The sequence below is a fragment of the Calypte anna genome, chromosome 6 (genome assembly GCF_003957555.1).
Source record: "Calypte anna isolate BGI_N300 chromosome 6, bCalAnn1_v1.p, whole genome shotgun sequence".
In the NCBI taxonomy this organism is placed as follows: Eukaryota; Metazoa; Chordata; class Aves; order Apodiformes; family Trochilidae; genus Calypte; species Calypte anna.
In genome coordinates, this window is record NC_044252.1 from 24,477,624 (window position 1) to 24,494,045 (window position 16,422).

Here is a 16,422-nt window from a genome sequence, read left to right on the forward strand (position 1 = left end):
ACCCAGGGGGGTTACCAAGACAACCATAGGAAACTCCACATTGTTCTTTCCCTGTTGCCTATTCTATGGACAACGTGTTTTTCAAAAACTTTACAGGCCTTGGGGTGATTCCCAAAAGGCAGAGATCTCATAGAATAAATTTGGGTTGGAAGGGACCTTAAAGATCACCTACTTCTATCCCCAGCCCTGACCAGATTGCTCAAAGCCTCATCCAACCTGGTCTTAAACACTTCCAGAGTGGGAGCATTCACAACTTCCCTGGGCCACCTGTTTGAGTGTCCCACCACCCTCAGAGTGAAGAATTTCTTCTTAATGTCTAACCTAAATCTACCCTCTTCCAGAGTTTAGTTCCCTTGTCCTATCTCTACATACTCTTATAAAATGTTCCTCTCCAGCTTTCTTGCAGGCCTGTTCAGGTGCTGAAAGGCTGTTTTAACATCTCGCCAGAGCCTCCTCTTCTCCAGGCTGAACAACACCAGCTCTCAGCCTTTGTGGCTCTCCTCTGGACTCCTTCCAAGAGCTCCCATGTCCTTCTTATGTTGGGGACTCCAGAACTAGACACAGAACTCCAGGTGGGGTGTCACAAGAGCAGAATAGAAGGGGAAAATCACATCCCTTGACCTGCTGCCCATGCTGCTTCTCCTGGGACTTCCCCAGAAAAAACCCAAACATTAGCACTAAATGCAGCTGAGGGTGTTATTAGGGCTTTTTCTTAGCTGAAATTGAAGTTGTAAGGCTGGTACAATGTAAGTTCATGCTGGCAATAACCTCCTACAAGTGCAGTATGGACAGACCTCCTTGCCCATACTGCGTGCTAGTTCTGTTCTATTCAGGGTTAGGAGGCAAAAGTTATCCTTCAGCAGTGCTATTAGTGGGATGCCTTTGTGTCAGTAGGCTAAAAAAGCTGCTTAAGAATGAGCCCGGCCCTGCAGTTGGGATCACCCCCACTTGTACCCATCCCCCTTGCAGCCACGGGGCCCAGGCAGCAGCTGCAGCTAGAGGAACAAAGGGCAGAGTCCAAACAAAGACATAAACCAGACTGACCAAGAATATTTTCAGTGCCTTTAAACTCCAGTGTGATTTTTTTGTGTGTCCTATGAAAGTCTGCTGGGGTGGCTAGCCCTCCCGCAGCCCAAAGTGCTAAAAGAGCAATTAAATCTAAAGCCAAGAATCCTAAATGCCCCCTACCCCCTCCCTCTGCCCTTCTCCCCTCCCTATCCCAGCCCACCCCTCTCCCTAAAGAGACCCCCATGCATATTCTTGGCCTAAATCATTATGAATTTTCTACAAATTAGAGACAGATCAGAAAAGAAGAGAGTGGAGGAGTGAGGGGAAGGGCTGCAGGAGTGAATAGTGGTACCAGTTCCTCTCCTCCCACCCCCCCTAAAACTGAACACCTGTACAATGCAGTTCCACTATGGTCTCAGTATAATGTCCACATGCACAGGCTTAAAGCTAAAAACCCTTTGTCATCTGATTAAGTCCAAATGCAGTGAGTGCTCCTCTTTTTTTTTTTTGATATAGATACAAATCGGTGTCCACAATTCAACCATTTACATAGGTAGGGATTTCTTTTGTGCTCTGGGGCTCAGCAGCTGTGGAAATACTTCCTGTGGCAAAGAAAGAACAAAATAAGAGAGTCAGGAAGTGAATTTAGCCAAGGAAGCTGTCTGGAAGTACTGCCTTGATGGCCTTTGGGATTCAACTGCTCCAGACTGACTGTGTTCTTCCCAGAAATGTTTTCTTCTCTTTCAGAACACTGATGTCCCTACTTTTGTTGCTGAAGATGATTCTCCCATGTTGAACATAAGAGGGAAAGGCCAGAGCAGAGGGGTGGAGGGAAGGAGGGGTTGAGCTCCTCAGAGGGAAAAGTGAAGCTCATTTGCAATTCTAAGGTGTTTCACAAATAACCCTAAGCTTTGCATTTGCCTAAACCATTCACACATGGAAACAGGAACTGTGGGGTTTGCTGCCAGAGTTTGGAAGGTAAATTAAATGTTTCAGAGACATTCATTCAGATTCTTCCAAGGAAGGATCCCTGAATGTTAGTCAGAGGGATTGAAAAAAGCTGGCTTCTGAACAAGCACACAAAAGAGAAACACCCAATTACAGTCTTGCTTTGTTTTCCCAAAAGAAAGAAAACTCATTAAAAAAGAAATTGTTGATTTCCAGATGCAGATGAGGTGATTGTATAGGACAGTAAAGGGCCTTTGCACTTTCTATTCTGTTCATACCTAGATCCAGACCTTTTCATTTTCTCAGTGAGCTCAGATTCAGTTTCCTCATTCATCTTACTGACAGGACAGAAAAACAGTCTTCTGAAGTTTGTTGGACTGATTCCTTTTGATAGAGAATTGAGTTTATGTATCCCACACATTTACCTTTTGTGCCCTCCAGTGCCATTACAGGTGCAAACCAAAGAGTTATAAAAGGCCAATTTCTGGTTGAATAAAGTGTCCAGTAGCCCAGCTGAGGGACACACAAAATGCTGGCTATTGTAGAGAGACAGAAATGCTATAGTTGCACCACATGAAAACCTATTCCCAAAAACTGGCTTTTGAACACTCTTATGCTAGAGGCCTTGAAGGATTAGTTTCCAAAAACAGCAAGAGAGATTTTGAAACTACCTTGAATAGAACTAGCAGGTGACAGACTCTTGCTACTTCAGTGTGACTTCTAATAATATGTGTTTCCCTACTTCTGGAACAGTGGGAACCATGGTCATTAAATTCTTTTAGAAAAGGGAAACTCAAAGCCTATATAACTCTAGAAAGAGATTTTTTGGCTTAAAATTGGGTGTTTCTCTCTTAGCACCTTGCAATAGTTTTACCTTGGAGGCTTCTGGGGGTAAAAGAAAGAAAAACAAACAAGCAAACAAAAAGAGAATTTTTAAAGCTTAGGACCCACCACTCCGGGTCTTGGCTTGAAACCTCTTGGTGATCCACAAGCCTTTTGGAAGTCCTCTGTCCAGACTACCTTGGTTGCATTTCCTTTCCTTGGGTTCAGGAATGTGGCCTGGGGTCGCTCTGTATGGGGAACATCACACGGGAGGGTTGATCCCCCTGCTCCATCCTGTGTTCTGTCCAGCTCTGCTGATGGATAGCTGCTTAAAAGCTCTTAATATCTACCAGATCTCTCATTACTGAACAGGTGAGGAGAGATCAGTATTGGTTACAGAGGGGCTTCCAGCTTAGACATCAGTTTCATCAAGAGACTCTCTTCCTCCCAGGTTGTTTCACAGGCCCCAGTTCTGGCACATCACATTCCCTCCTTTAATTGCCCTTTCCCTTGCTCCCTCTCTGCAGTAACTCTGACTCCAAGCCTGCTTTAGTAAACACTCCCATATGTTTTAGGGATATCCCCAGGTGCAACCTAATGATTGGTTAAGCTCATTTTTGGTTAAGCTCCCTTATTTGCCCAATTTCATCAGCTTAACCAATCATTAGGGAGCTTAACCAAAATGACGATTTAGGACTCCTGTCTGAGTCAAAACAGCTATAAACTTCAGTTCTTCTAAAAGAGGTCCATGTCCTTATTTGCAGGGATCCTGTACTGCACCTTTGGTCTGGAGATGCAGAATTGTCACCTCACAAGTGAAGCTGAGCAATGCCCAAGCAATGCCCAAGCAATGCTGGCTTTAGCAGAACATGTCCCCAGGCTGAAACCTCCTTGCTCCATCACAACATTTTTAATATGGTCAGGGTAATAGAAAAAAATCACGAGCAAATTGCGTGACTAAACCAAGTATGGCCACTTCAGCCCTACTCACTTTAGGTCCTACAGAAGCCTGTTTTGCAAATTTTCAACCATGTGGGAGAAATCAGCCTGAGGGCAAACCCATTTGTCCAGTGCTGAGATCCCAGGTTTTGCTCAATTTCCCTGGAAGCAGCCATGCTAGCATTAGTGCTGGCAACAAGTCTCACCCAGCACGAAGGTCACAAGAGTCAAAATATCTATGAATATTTAGTTTTTAACTCTGACCTACCGAATCACCTGCTCACCTCCACATTCCAGGTGAGGGTGGCTGAAGTTCTCCTGGATAAGCCTCAGGAGTGGGGCTTAGCCCTGCAACTACACCATCCCCAGCAAAATAAATTGTCTTACAGTGCAAGTTAAGAGCTGGCAGGATTTTTGAGAAGGGAAGGGAATCTACATAGAGCAACTAGGAGAGAGAAAAAACCTGAGGTTGTCCCCTTCTTTTTCAATTACATGGCAGTGAGGGAGAGGGGAGAGTTAGCAAGGTTTCCTGTAGCAAAACTAGTGCTGCAGCAGAAAAGGATGGGAGGAGGAGTGTGCAGGAATATGGGAAGAGGGAAGGCTGAAAAAGGGTTAGCCCATTATAAGTCAGAATCTGACCAGCTGCGGGATGCTGCAAGTTATTTACCTATGGGCTGGACTTCCAACTTCTCATCTACTAGTTGCTCAGGGCTCATCAGCTCACTTTGAGGGACATTAGGAATGCTTTCCCTCTGACTGACTGGACTGACCATCTCTTGATCTTTTTCATTCTGCATCTGTGCATATATATTAAGGCCAGGAATCTTCCTAAAACATTAACAGAAACCATCATTGTGGGGTACTCTGATGTAGCATCAGATTTCACAAACCAAGAAATAAATCACTGCAAGAAAAAAAAGCCCAGCAAAACAAAGCCCAAACAACGTCAGTAAAAGGCAGCAACAGGGAGAAGGAAATGACTCAGGGAAAATCATACCTTTTGAATTTGTAGATTATAAACACAGCTAATCCCACAAAAACAATGGAGAGGAGCATCAGCATAGCTGAACCACTGTGATTGGGAGTGAGGTCCACCAGGGGAGCTGCAAGAGAGGTGAAGAGGGTCAGAGCCACCCAAGCCTGGAGTGAAAGTTTCTCCCTCCAAAACCCCAGTTCATTCTTCTCTTACTGCCCATGTAGCAAGCCTCATCTGGCCACACATTTCCAGGGCTTCTCTCTCTTTCTAATCTACCTGAGAAGAAACCTGGGTTCAGATTGCTTGTGGTGCTCAACTTACCCCTTAATTTGAAGTCCCATAGCTTTCTCCCTAAAGGCCTCTCCACTCTGGTCCATGGACTATCTGAAATATACCCTCTCATACTGCAGACAATTGGCTAAAAACACTGTAAATGGGGTCACCTGGTTACCAAAACTGCCATTTTCTGGATGATCCTGGATCATTGCACAGGCTAGCTTGTCATGCTCTCTTTATATTTTGCTCAGAGCTAGTTTGGGTGGCTCTCAGTGCACAGTGGAAAATGAGCAACTGGCTCCTCAGTTTTTCTAAGGCAGCAGTTCTCACCAAATGTATCTGCTCAGTTCTCCTTCAGGTCAGAAGAGAGCTGCACTTCACAGACACTGGCTCACCATCCATGGCAAGCTCTTGTCACACCTCTGATATTTCCATTTTTTCCTTTATCCCTTTCCTACTCTTCTGAACATATTCTACCCTCTTTCCCCAGGTGCTCTGAGCTCTTTCCCACAAGTCTTCCATGCAAGAGAATGCACAGATCCAAAAAAAAGAAAAAAGAACTAAAAAAAAAAAAAAAAACACAAAATCAACCCTAATTAAACAAAAAAGTTGCTCTGTCCTTCTCCTCTGAGCTTTGCTCATCACCTTTTCATAGTCCTTTGCAAAATGACGCCAAACAAAGTAGCCAGAAGCACTGTTTTCCCAGAAATACAAAGTAAATAGTATTAACAGAGGGTTTCCATAACTCACACATGGACAGAAAGACACCTAGCACCCACAAAGGGACACACATGGGTCCAGCAATCTCAGTTGTTCATGGAGACGCTAATAAAGCATACTGGAGCCAGAGAATCATTGAATGGTTTGGGTTGGAAGGGGCCTTAAAGATCATATAGATCCAACAATCCTGCATGGGCAGGGACACTTCTCACTAGATGAGGTTGCTCAAAGCCCCATCCAACTTGGCCTTGAACTCTTCCAGGGATGAGGCATCCACAGTCTCCCTGGAGAATCTGATCCAGTGTCTCTTCACTAAAGAATTTCTTCCTAATACTTAACCTAGATCTCCCCCTTCTAGTTTAAAGCCATTGCCCCTTGTCCCATCACTACACTCCCTTCTAAAAAGTCCTTCTCCAGATTTCTTGCAGGCCACTTCAGGTACTGAAAGGCTGTTAAGATCTCCCCAGAGCCTCCTCTTCTCCAGGCTAAACAACCTCAACTCTCAGCCTGAACGACCTCAACTCTCAGCCTGACTTCACAGCAGAGGTGCTCCAGCCCTCTAATGATCTTCATGGCCCTTCTTGACTGATTCAAAGAGTTTCATGTCCTTCTTATGTTGGGGACTCCAGAACTGGGCACAATACTCCAGATGTGTTCCCATGAGTCTGGAGCAGAAGGCAAGAATCACCTCTCTTGACCTGCTGGCCATGCAGCTGTATCTGTGCCATCATGCAGATGACACACACACATGTGACACATCCTCACTGACTGTCTCTCTCTGAACAAGGCATGGGTAGGGTCTTCCCCTGCAAAGGAACAAAACTTAACTTGAACCACTGCCATACACGTCCTCTGTCTCTTGCCCCTCTTCACAAGCACTGAACAGACTCATCCTACACCAGAGCAAGAAGACACAAGAAAACATCCACACGTAGGCAAACACTGCCTCAGGCACACAGAATCACAGAATGGTAAGGGGCTGGAAGAGACATCTGAGAATCATCTAGTCCAACCCCTTTGCTAGAGAAGAATCCCCTAGAGCTGGTTTGATAGGAATACATAGAAGGAAGGTCTTGAGTATCTCCAGGGATGGAGATTCCACAACCTCCCTGCGCGATCTGTTCCTGTGTTGTGTTGCCCTCAGAGTGAAGTAATATTTTCTCATATTTAATTTCAATCTCTTGTGTGACAGTTTGTGTCCATTTCCCCTTGTTCTGTCACTGGACACCACAGAGAAGAGTCAGGACCCATCCTCCTGACTCCCACCCACCCTTTAATTATTTATAAACATTGATATGATCCCCTCAGCACCTTTTCTCTAAGATGAACAACCCAAGCTGAACAACCTTTCGTCATAGGGCAGACGCTTCAGTCCCTTAATCATCTTAGTGGCCCTGTGCTGGACTGTCTCTTCTTTGTCCTTCTTTAACTGGGGAGCCCAGAACTGCACAGAATACTCCAGGTGAGGCCTCAGCAGAGCAGAGCAGAGCAGAGGGGGAGAAGAACCTCCCTCAACACACAGCACACACATGCACACTTTCAGCTGTCCTACCCAGCCTGATAAAGCCAAAATTTGCAGAGAGATGTGAAAAAAAATTATCCTTCCCACAGGCTATCTTCAGGAGGGTGAGGCATGGGATGAAGTAATCTTTTACTATGAATTCCTCCATTCTGTCCCCTTTGCATGTGTATTTGGTGGCTCTCTGCAGTTCTGAAGGATGACAAAGGGACTCTCCAACCAATTCAGGCTCAGCATCACTCAATGTTCTTGTTATGATGCTGTGCTTAGCATTTGGTAGCAAACAGCTGTTTAACTGCTTTGTGAAGAATATCAGCATACTTTACTCTGCCTTGGACTTGAGGTTGTTGTCTGTCGGGCTGGGGACTTTGGTTTGTTGGGTTTTTTTGTTTCATGAGAAGAAGTGAACAGGATGAATGGATTGCAATCTGTTGTCCATAATTACCTAAAATTAATCCTTCCTCTACTGTAGCCTGAACAAAGCCAATGGAGGTGTGAAATGTGGTGAGGCCAACATCTGTCATTCCTCTGTGCTCCAGGGAATGCTCATGTGCAGCACAAACACAGAGGTTCATTTGTACAGATTCTGCTAGAGTATCCACACCAAGACAGTTTAGAGCCCTGCACTTTTGTTCTCTTCAGCTTCTCTGCAACAGAAATTGGTGCTGTGCATGACCAGGAACACAGACAAGGAGAAATATACATGTGCACTGAGGCATGGGAACATAAATGTAGGCATTCCTATACATACGTGTGCACTTAGAAAGCACACACTGAACTTTGTGGTTCAGACCAGAGTCCAGCATAGAGTCCAAGTTAAAAGGCTGAGAATGACACACCCCTGGACTGTGTTTTGTGGGGATTACTTCTGATATTAGCTTCTGTTCCAGATGCCCTTGGCTTATATTATTTATTTTTTAAAATAAAAGCTAGGGTTTCAAAAGGACATTTCCTCTTCTTCCTTGACAACCAAAATAATGGTTTTCAGCCAAGAAGTAAATCTCTTTTCTTGGCATTTTGTCTATTCCCAAGTTCTGATGTAATGAAATTGGGCCTTTTATTTAGACAGGAAACAGAGTTACAACCTTTGCAGCTTGATATGGAATGATATTCCCTAAAGACCTCACAGTGGCTGCTCTCTGGGCTTTTTAATATATTGTTTGGCAGTCCAGGTTCCTTAGGCATTTTTACTGAATAATATTTCTGCAAGAGACAAAATTCTGTAGTGTTCCTACAGGACATTTTGAAAGCAATTATAGCAATCACTTACATCTCACCAGCAACTCAGAAAAGAAGTACAACAAAGCCTCCCTTGAAGGACAAGCAAGTGTTTGCATCTATTATGGACCAAAAGTACTCACTCCTGGTGTGTTTGTGTAAATACAAATGAAAATGTGCATCTCAAGTGAGCACAAAGATCATGTATTTATACAGCATGTTAGAGCCAAGCATGCTGTGCCTGGAGCTGTCCTGGTTTGGGCCAGGATAAAGGTGTTTTTCTGTGCTCACTTGAGATGCACATTTTCATTTGTATTTACACAAACACACCAGGAGTGAGTACTTTTGGTCCATATCTGTGTGTTCCTGCCTCCAGTTTCCGACTGCTGCCAACTCCAGGAGTCCAGCCTGGACTTTCCCAGGGCTGCCCTGCAGCCTCGGTGGTGACGTGAGAGTTATTGGGGGAAAGGAGGGAGGGATGTGGTTTCCATTTTCCTGTATATTTGTATATATTTAGTAATTTTTCCTATTTATCATTACTGTTTCATTAAAGTTGTGTAGTTTAGTTTCCAACCCATAAGTCTTTCTCCCTTATTCTCTCTCCTTTCTTTATCAAGGAGGGGAGAGACATTAATAGAGAGGGTCTGTTTCAGTTTAATTGCCGGGCCAGTGTTAAACCATGACAGATTTACTGGTGCCCAACGTGGGGCACGAGCTAATTGGCTCGAGTCCAGTTTAAATTTTGACTAAATTGCCTGAACAGTTTGAATTCCAACTCCAGTGAAAGAATGGCTTTTCTGAGCTGGAATCAGACCTTGTTCTTTGGAAATTTCACAGGGTTGGAGATTAAACCAATCGTGTTGTACCTTTGGTATTTAGGGTATGCGATCTGTCTTTTTGCAGATGGAATTGCTGTTACTGTGTGGGTCTTCTTCCGTAAGAGCTGCTTAAGAACCATCGTTGCAATATGGTCCTCAATACTGATGTATATCATGGTGCATGGTGCAGTAGTGTTTCATACAGAGATAAAAAACTTGGTTGGTAATTACACTCCCAGTTTTAATTTGGGAAATTATACCATTCCATCGTATTTTGGGCTGACTCCACCAGATTTTAGTAGCAATAGCATTTCATTTCTCAATCTTCTGGTGGGTGTTGTTAATTTCTCCCCTATATTGGTGAGGAGTAACACAAAAAATCACAGTAATGAGATTGAGTATGCCTTTTCGGAGGCCGAGAGTTGCTGTTCGGAGAGTGAGAGCTGCTCCTCGTACAGAGAGCACCCCCACTCCTGCCACAGTGATGCTGCGCATGGCAGTGCAGGGTGCCACACTGATGGGCCTGAACCAAATGGGTTCATTCAGGGCAGCAGACAAGGTTTACTAGCCCAGAAATGTGCTACAGTACATCCACCAACTATCTGGCTTCAGGAGTAAAGCTACCCAGCTTTTAGCCAGCTCTGAGCATTTATAGAGCAGCTGGGAACTCTGTGCACTCCCTCATGCAGAGATGCCCAGAATTCCTCTCCAAGAAGGTGCTGGAGGCTGCTACATACAGCATGAAGCTCAGATCTAGATTAATCTTGTATGAAATGCAGAACTGAGATGTGATTTTAAGTGTCATCTGTATCCACTACATGAGATCAGGAATGTCCCTTCAGCAGCAAGAAGTAAAGATGAGCCTTTCCCAGGCATGTCTAATGTGATTCTTTCTAACTATATTCTTTTACAAAAGGCCTACAGGATATTCAGGATTGATCTTGACATTGTTGAACGTTGACCAAAATGGCAAACAGCCATGTGCATTGGCAGAGTAAATGCCCAGAAACAAATTTCAAAAACTATGAGCAGGTAACTCCAAGATTGAAGCTCACATTAAGATGCTTTCACATAGGTTTCTTTTAAGAGACAGGCAGTGAGCATTTTCTGAAAGTACAGAACAGTATCACTGGTCATCGCTGAAAATTTAGGCCAAAGATTGCTCCTCTGATAACTATTATGTACAATGTAATTTAAATGTTAAATGTAAAGTCACACAGTTCTTCTGGATTGTATGTCTATTACAGTTTTTTGGGGTTTTTTTCAGTGTTCAGGAGAACAACAACAACAACAAAAAACCCGAACAAACTGATTTCTCAAGCAGTTGAGTTGTTTTGTTTTCTTGCTGTGCTGCATCTCTGTTTTTAATGCTTTTTGTTCTAACATGTCTAAAAGTAAGCATCTAATTATCTGTCCCACAGCTAATGCAAAGCAGAAACATCCAACAATATCACTAGGGCAGATATGAGCATGTTCTACTTCAGAAAAATAAAATATTGCAAACACCAAGGCCGCTTTCTGGGGTAATTTAAATGCAGTCACAACATACCCTTTCTTAACAATCTCTTTTTCTTTCCCTTTATGGCAGCATGTGGACTGACACCAGCTTGGGCAGACTTTTGCATACCATAAAAAGCTTTTTGTAGAGCATTTTGCTGGTACAAGCAAACTGAAGCTTTTCATTTGCAAGTAAGCAAAAAAGCTGATACAAGCTGATCAGAATTACCAGCAGCTCCAGGAAAAAAGGACTTCCCAATAATCTTGTGCATGGATTGGTTTGTCCCATCTCTTGTAATGGCTAAATAGGGCCTGTGCTATGAAATGAAGGTTTAGCATACAGAATATACAGAGAAGCATGTAATTAAATATCAGGACTTTGTTGAACAAGGATTACAGTCCAAACTGGATATTACATGTGTGCAATATGTAAATTGATTCTAGTCTTTCAGACTGCTGAAGAGCTCCTAAGTTGTGTATAATTGCTTTATTTTTTGATTCTAGAATAGCTAAATATATCTAAGGCTAGCTGATAACACACCATGGTGTGGCTGAGCCATTGAATATTTCAGAGACAGGCAAGAACTACACGTTTCTAGAGCTACTTATACTGCATTTCCAACAACAGTGAATTTCTGCACATAAATAAACAAAAGGATTAGCTGTAAATGCAAAAGCCACTATAGCTTTTGATAAAAAAAGGGGAAGTGAAGCAGGCATTTTAATGTCTGCCCATACAATGAGTTGTTGTGATGTACAGATAAGAAATGTTTAAAATACAGCTGATAGCACACTACTGCTATCAAGGAATACATTGCAGGCTGTGCTAGAGAGCAACAGGGACGGTGTACACAGAAAGAGTATACTGACCTGCTGTTAAATGAGCAGCATGGACAAGGATTTGAACCCCTGGCTTCAAATCAAAATGGACCAGGTTTTGGTTCAGTTTCTGGATCAGTGTTTCTGAAATCTGGAAAAAAGGAGAAAACAAATAATGCATTTGTTTCTTCATCATTGGTTTAGATTGCCAGCGGGGGATAGGAGATGAAGCTGCACACAAAGCACAGATTTTGCCAAGGCAACAGACTTTACAAGCACAATTTATCACCTTACAATGAAGGAGTTTGTGAAAGCTGAACACATCTGCCAGTGTTATGTCCAGAGTGGTTTGTGTATGGTTAGCAATGACTGATTGCATTAAGTTGCCCTGTCACACCTCTGCAGCAGCAGCCCAGCAGCAAGAGAGAATTCAGCCCCAAATGCACATGGTATCCATGTGGGCAAGTGTCTGCAGGATCTGCCAGCAAGAGCACATCACTGAACTCCATTTACTATTCAAGCAAAATGAAGCATTTCAGTTCTTAATGATCATTTGCCCATAACAAATTTTTGCTCATTGAGTGGCAAGCTCCTTGATCTTAGAGCATGTTCTTAATGTGATATACCTGGATTAAAATGAGTAGTTGCAGTTCCTACCCATCTTGCACCGAAATTTCCAGTGCAAATCAAATTTCGTTTCATCCAGCTCTGAGTTTCCAACCAGCTGCTCCCTAATCCCTAAGTAGGTACCAGAACTAGCTCAAATACAAAAGTGTTTACTGACTACAGAGCATGGGTTAAACTCAATGCATGTTCCCTCTCTTCTTAGGAGTTACAGACAGAGAACAGACTCTTTTATTCTCTCATTCATGGGACATACATCCTACAGAGCTCTCAAAACCTTAGATTATCTTGCCATAACTCTGACAACAGAGAAATGAAAGCAGGCTATTTCTCCTTAAAAAGGACAGAACAGATGAGCATTTGTAGAGATAAGACCTCATAAAATCTTTATTTGTACAGTGAAGAAGCCAAGCTTTGGTCCACCATTGGTAAACATTCCTGGTTTTAAGTCAGTTTGTCAAAATATGGATGGAACCAGTTTTTCCATATCACTCTTAACTATAACAAAGTTACAGGCATCTTGCCATTAAAAGCAAAAGATCCAGGTAGATCAATCAAGGAACAGAAGCCTTTGGTATTGATACGGTATTGATATTTTGGTATTGATAATTTTATTTATATTATATATATATTTTATATATATATATTTATATTACCAATTTATTGATAATATGGTATTGATATTTTTTTGTGTGTCTTTTGGAGTTCACTTGTTAGACATTCCATGGGTTTCACATTTTCTTACAGCGGTGAGCAATTTTCCACCTGAAATTAGCCACTGTTCTGAATGCTGGTTTATTAGGGAGAGGGGTTGGAAAACTCAAAAAAACCCAAAAAAAAAAAAAAAAAAAAAAAAACAACCCCGAAGTAAAACACCCCAAAACCTTTAATAGGCAGTTGCTGAGAACACTGTGTTTTTATAGCCACACTAAGATCAAGAGGAACCATTTTTTAGTTCTCACCACTTTATTTAATTTGCTTTAAATAAAGCCTTCATCCTTCTTGAAGATTGATGTAAAATTGTCAGAAAAATAGAACATTCTAATAATTTTTACACCATCTTTTTCAGGTACTTCATTTTTGTCTGGTTGAGTTATTTCGGTAAATTCTATGCAGATAAGATTAGATGTTCCTTGGCTATCATGCATCACAGTATAAGATTTATCTGCTTCTTTTATTTTTTTTTAACATTCTTAATGGTTTTTTCAATACTCTTGGCTTGTGCACTTCATTTCTAGCTGATGATCACTGGAATAGGTGTCTTTGGTCCAATATCAATTTGGCAATCACTCTTACAGGAATTTATCTATACTCTTTATATATCTGTTTAAAGTTTACAATGTTTTTCATGAGCTCCAGAATGAGCAGTAAATATATTCCTTCCAACAGCAAGAAAAAATGCCACCTGCTTACAAAGAGCCATCTGCTGAGCTTAGAGCAAAAATATGCAGTACGTGAAGAAAGACTGGGAAGCAAATTTTGTCCCTCTTGAAGAATTTGAGCATATTAATAACCAAGACTGACAACTATAAAGAATGCTTCATCTCTAAAACTGGAGCAAGAGATGTGTATCAATATGCTGTAAACCAGGCACACTAATGCTCATGGAAATAACATGGAAATCATAGAATTTCCAGTCCCAAACATGACCTAACAACTCTCCTCTATATTCCTGTAGGAATTATCTTTCTTTGTGCTCTGAAATTCTGATGCTGCTGGACGAGCTGAGTTTATGAAAAAAACAACCATAAAACAAACAAAAAAACACCTTCAAACAAATAAAAAACCAAACCCCACAAAAACCCACAAGACAGTAAACTGAAGAAAAGAGACAACCACACTGATTCCTCCTCAACACACTGATGTCTGTGCACATTGTGATTGTGTACAAAATGGTCAGAGAAACTGTAGAGGTAAAAACTCTACATGATGCCTGCTAGAAAAAAAGAGGCTTAGTGTGGCAGCTATCAAGTGCAGATATCTAGTGTTGGAGATGGGCTTCATCCTAGATTTGGGCAAGGGACAGAAAAATAGGAGAACCTCAAGAAAAGCCAGTCTGAGAAGGGATTAGAGACTTTGTTTGGCATCAGTGACAAGAAGGGACACTGAGATCTCACCTGGCCTACCTGAAAACTCTTGTGGTACAGGGTGAGGAGGGAAAAACAACAGCACCAGCAAGGACTTTAAAGCTGAAATGCACCCTGGCAGCCTCCATCAGGCAAGTTACATGTGTGAGAGCAAGCTCAACCAATATTCCTGCCTGGGAAGGGGAGAGGCAATAAGAATGAAGTAGTAAGAAAAATGAAGAAAGGCAAAGAGAAACAGTCACAACTGAAGTTTCTTATTACTGTATTGCATTGTTACCTGATCACAACTGAGGACCTCACTGTACTATGTTCTATACTAATACAACTCAGAATAAAATGATTTCTGCCTGAAACAATCAGTATCTCAGCTGAAGCCTGAAACACCCATCACTGTTCCTGGACTACATCCAAAGTGTCAAAACAGGCAACAACTGCTCATTCTGTGCAGAGTATACAGCATATTTCCTTGGCTCAATTAATTATATGCTCTTCCAGTGGCTTTTTGGTTGTAGCTTTTTTGCCTGGGTCTTCATGGAATTCGAACAAGAAATGAGTAACAGCCTGAGATCTTCAAAAGCAGCAGAAGTTCTTGTGAGATCAGACATCTGCCTTCCTCAGGCAGCTCTGGAGACTCCTGACAAACACTTCCACGGGAAGAACAGATGCATTCAGACACTTTTTAAAACTGTTTGCTTGGTTGGTACAATATTTTCATTTCTCTCTGCATGGAGAGTCAGATTCTTTTAGAAATAGACATGTAAAAAGTATAGAAAGAGAGAAAAATTGATTTCTATATTTAAAAAAAATTATCGGAACTAGAAACCACACACAGTGGTTTACAAATGTCATTATTTAAAGCCAGTGATCAGGTTATACACAGCTAAAGGGCCAAATTCACACTGGGATTGGACGCTGCTCTCCAAAGTAGGACCTGATGTGGTTCCTGGTCCTCACATTGCCTCAAGAGGATATGTGGACTGCAGATCACTCAGGACACTTGCTTTGAGATTGGAGAAATGGCTGTTCTGCCTTTCATTTTCTGTCTTAGTGAATCACAGGTTATCAGACTTAATACTAAGAGTGATTCTGACTCAGATAATTTGTTTACAACATTAATAAAGTGTCTTTGAAATAAATTTCCACATAAAGGCTGATCTCAGCCACTGAGGTAATGAAAAGGTTTAAATGGGAAATATTTTGGGTCCTGTGCCTCCCTTTATTCCTTCATTCAAAGTGGCATCAGGAATGTATTTTTATTTAAAAAGCAGGTATGGAAACAACAAAGTACCTGGGCCTGTTTCAAAAAATAGCTTTGCAAGTTCAATTGAGCAGCTAGACCTTTACCTGTGAAACAAGTTGGCCTCAGGCCTGTCCCTGTTCTTTTCTCACTGCTGGAGATGCAACTAACTCATCTGAAGACAAAACTTCTTAGAATAGCAGCCTCCTACTTTACAGTCTTCAAGAGTCTCCCTTGTGAAAATAATTAGCTTTCAGAATTAGTTTTGGTCCTTAACTGAGCCTCATTGACTTTATCTGCTTCATTTGCAGAATTAAGCATGATGTGTAAAAATAATTCAGTAATAGAAACCATTCTTCATGTATCATTTTTCATCAAAGGACACATAATGAATAATAATAAAAGACAAATTTTGAAGGAAGAAAAAAATATTCCAATTTAAAGATGGAACAAAATAAAAATTAATTTGGCTTCTCTTAGCATTTTGTCAGAATTAGGACTGTCAAAGAATCATGTGCACCAAGAAAAAGAATTATCTGTCAGAAAGGCATTTTCTCATACTTTTTTTGAATCTTGAAACCTCCACTGTTAATTGGTTTAGAATAACTGAATGTGATTCAACTCTGCCAGTATGTATTAGCTAAGAATCCAGATAATTGTATAGATACTCTGTAAGGATCTCAACTAATGAGTGCTAGACTTCAATTCATTGAGTAAATCGATGTACAGCTAAGGAAAGAATTATGCACATTGATGAGTAGGAAGCAACTTGAACCAGCATTAGAAAAGTGAATCGGGAGTTAGGGCAAACATGGTCTACTTTACACTCACCCTCCATAACCACGGGTACTTCACGTGAGGTCACTAAAGTTTGCTTGCCTTAGCACTGAAAAGAGCATAATCACTGCCTTACA

General features: G+C 41.7%; 1 protein-coding gene across 1 annotated transcript in view; it reads right to left on the reverse strand.

The window, feature by feature from the left end:
• Positions 1-1,262: 1,262 nt before the first annotated feature.
• LOC103525241 (VPS10 domain-containing receptor SorCS1) overlaps positions 1,263-16,422 on the reverse strand; it is a 283,259-nt gene continuing 268,099 nt past the window's right edge. Inside the window, exons 24-28 of the mRNA XM_030453113.1 lie at positions 11,612-11,711; positions 4,715-4,820; positions 4,385-4,545; positions 2,908-3,026; positions 1,263-1,610 (exon numbers count right to left, since the gene is read on the reverse strand). Of these exons, the coding sequence (XP_030308973.1) occupies positions 1,554-1,610; positions 2,908-3,026; positions 4,385-4,545; positions 4,715-4,820; positions 11,612-11,711 (543 nt within the window). The 3' untranslated portion in view covers positions 1,263-1,553. The remainder of the gene's footprint in view (positions 1,611-2,907; positions 3,027-4,384; positions 4,546-4,714; positions 4,821-11,611; positions 11,712-16,422) is intronic.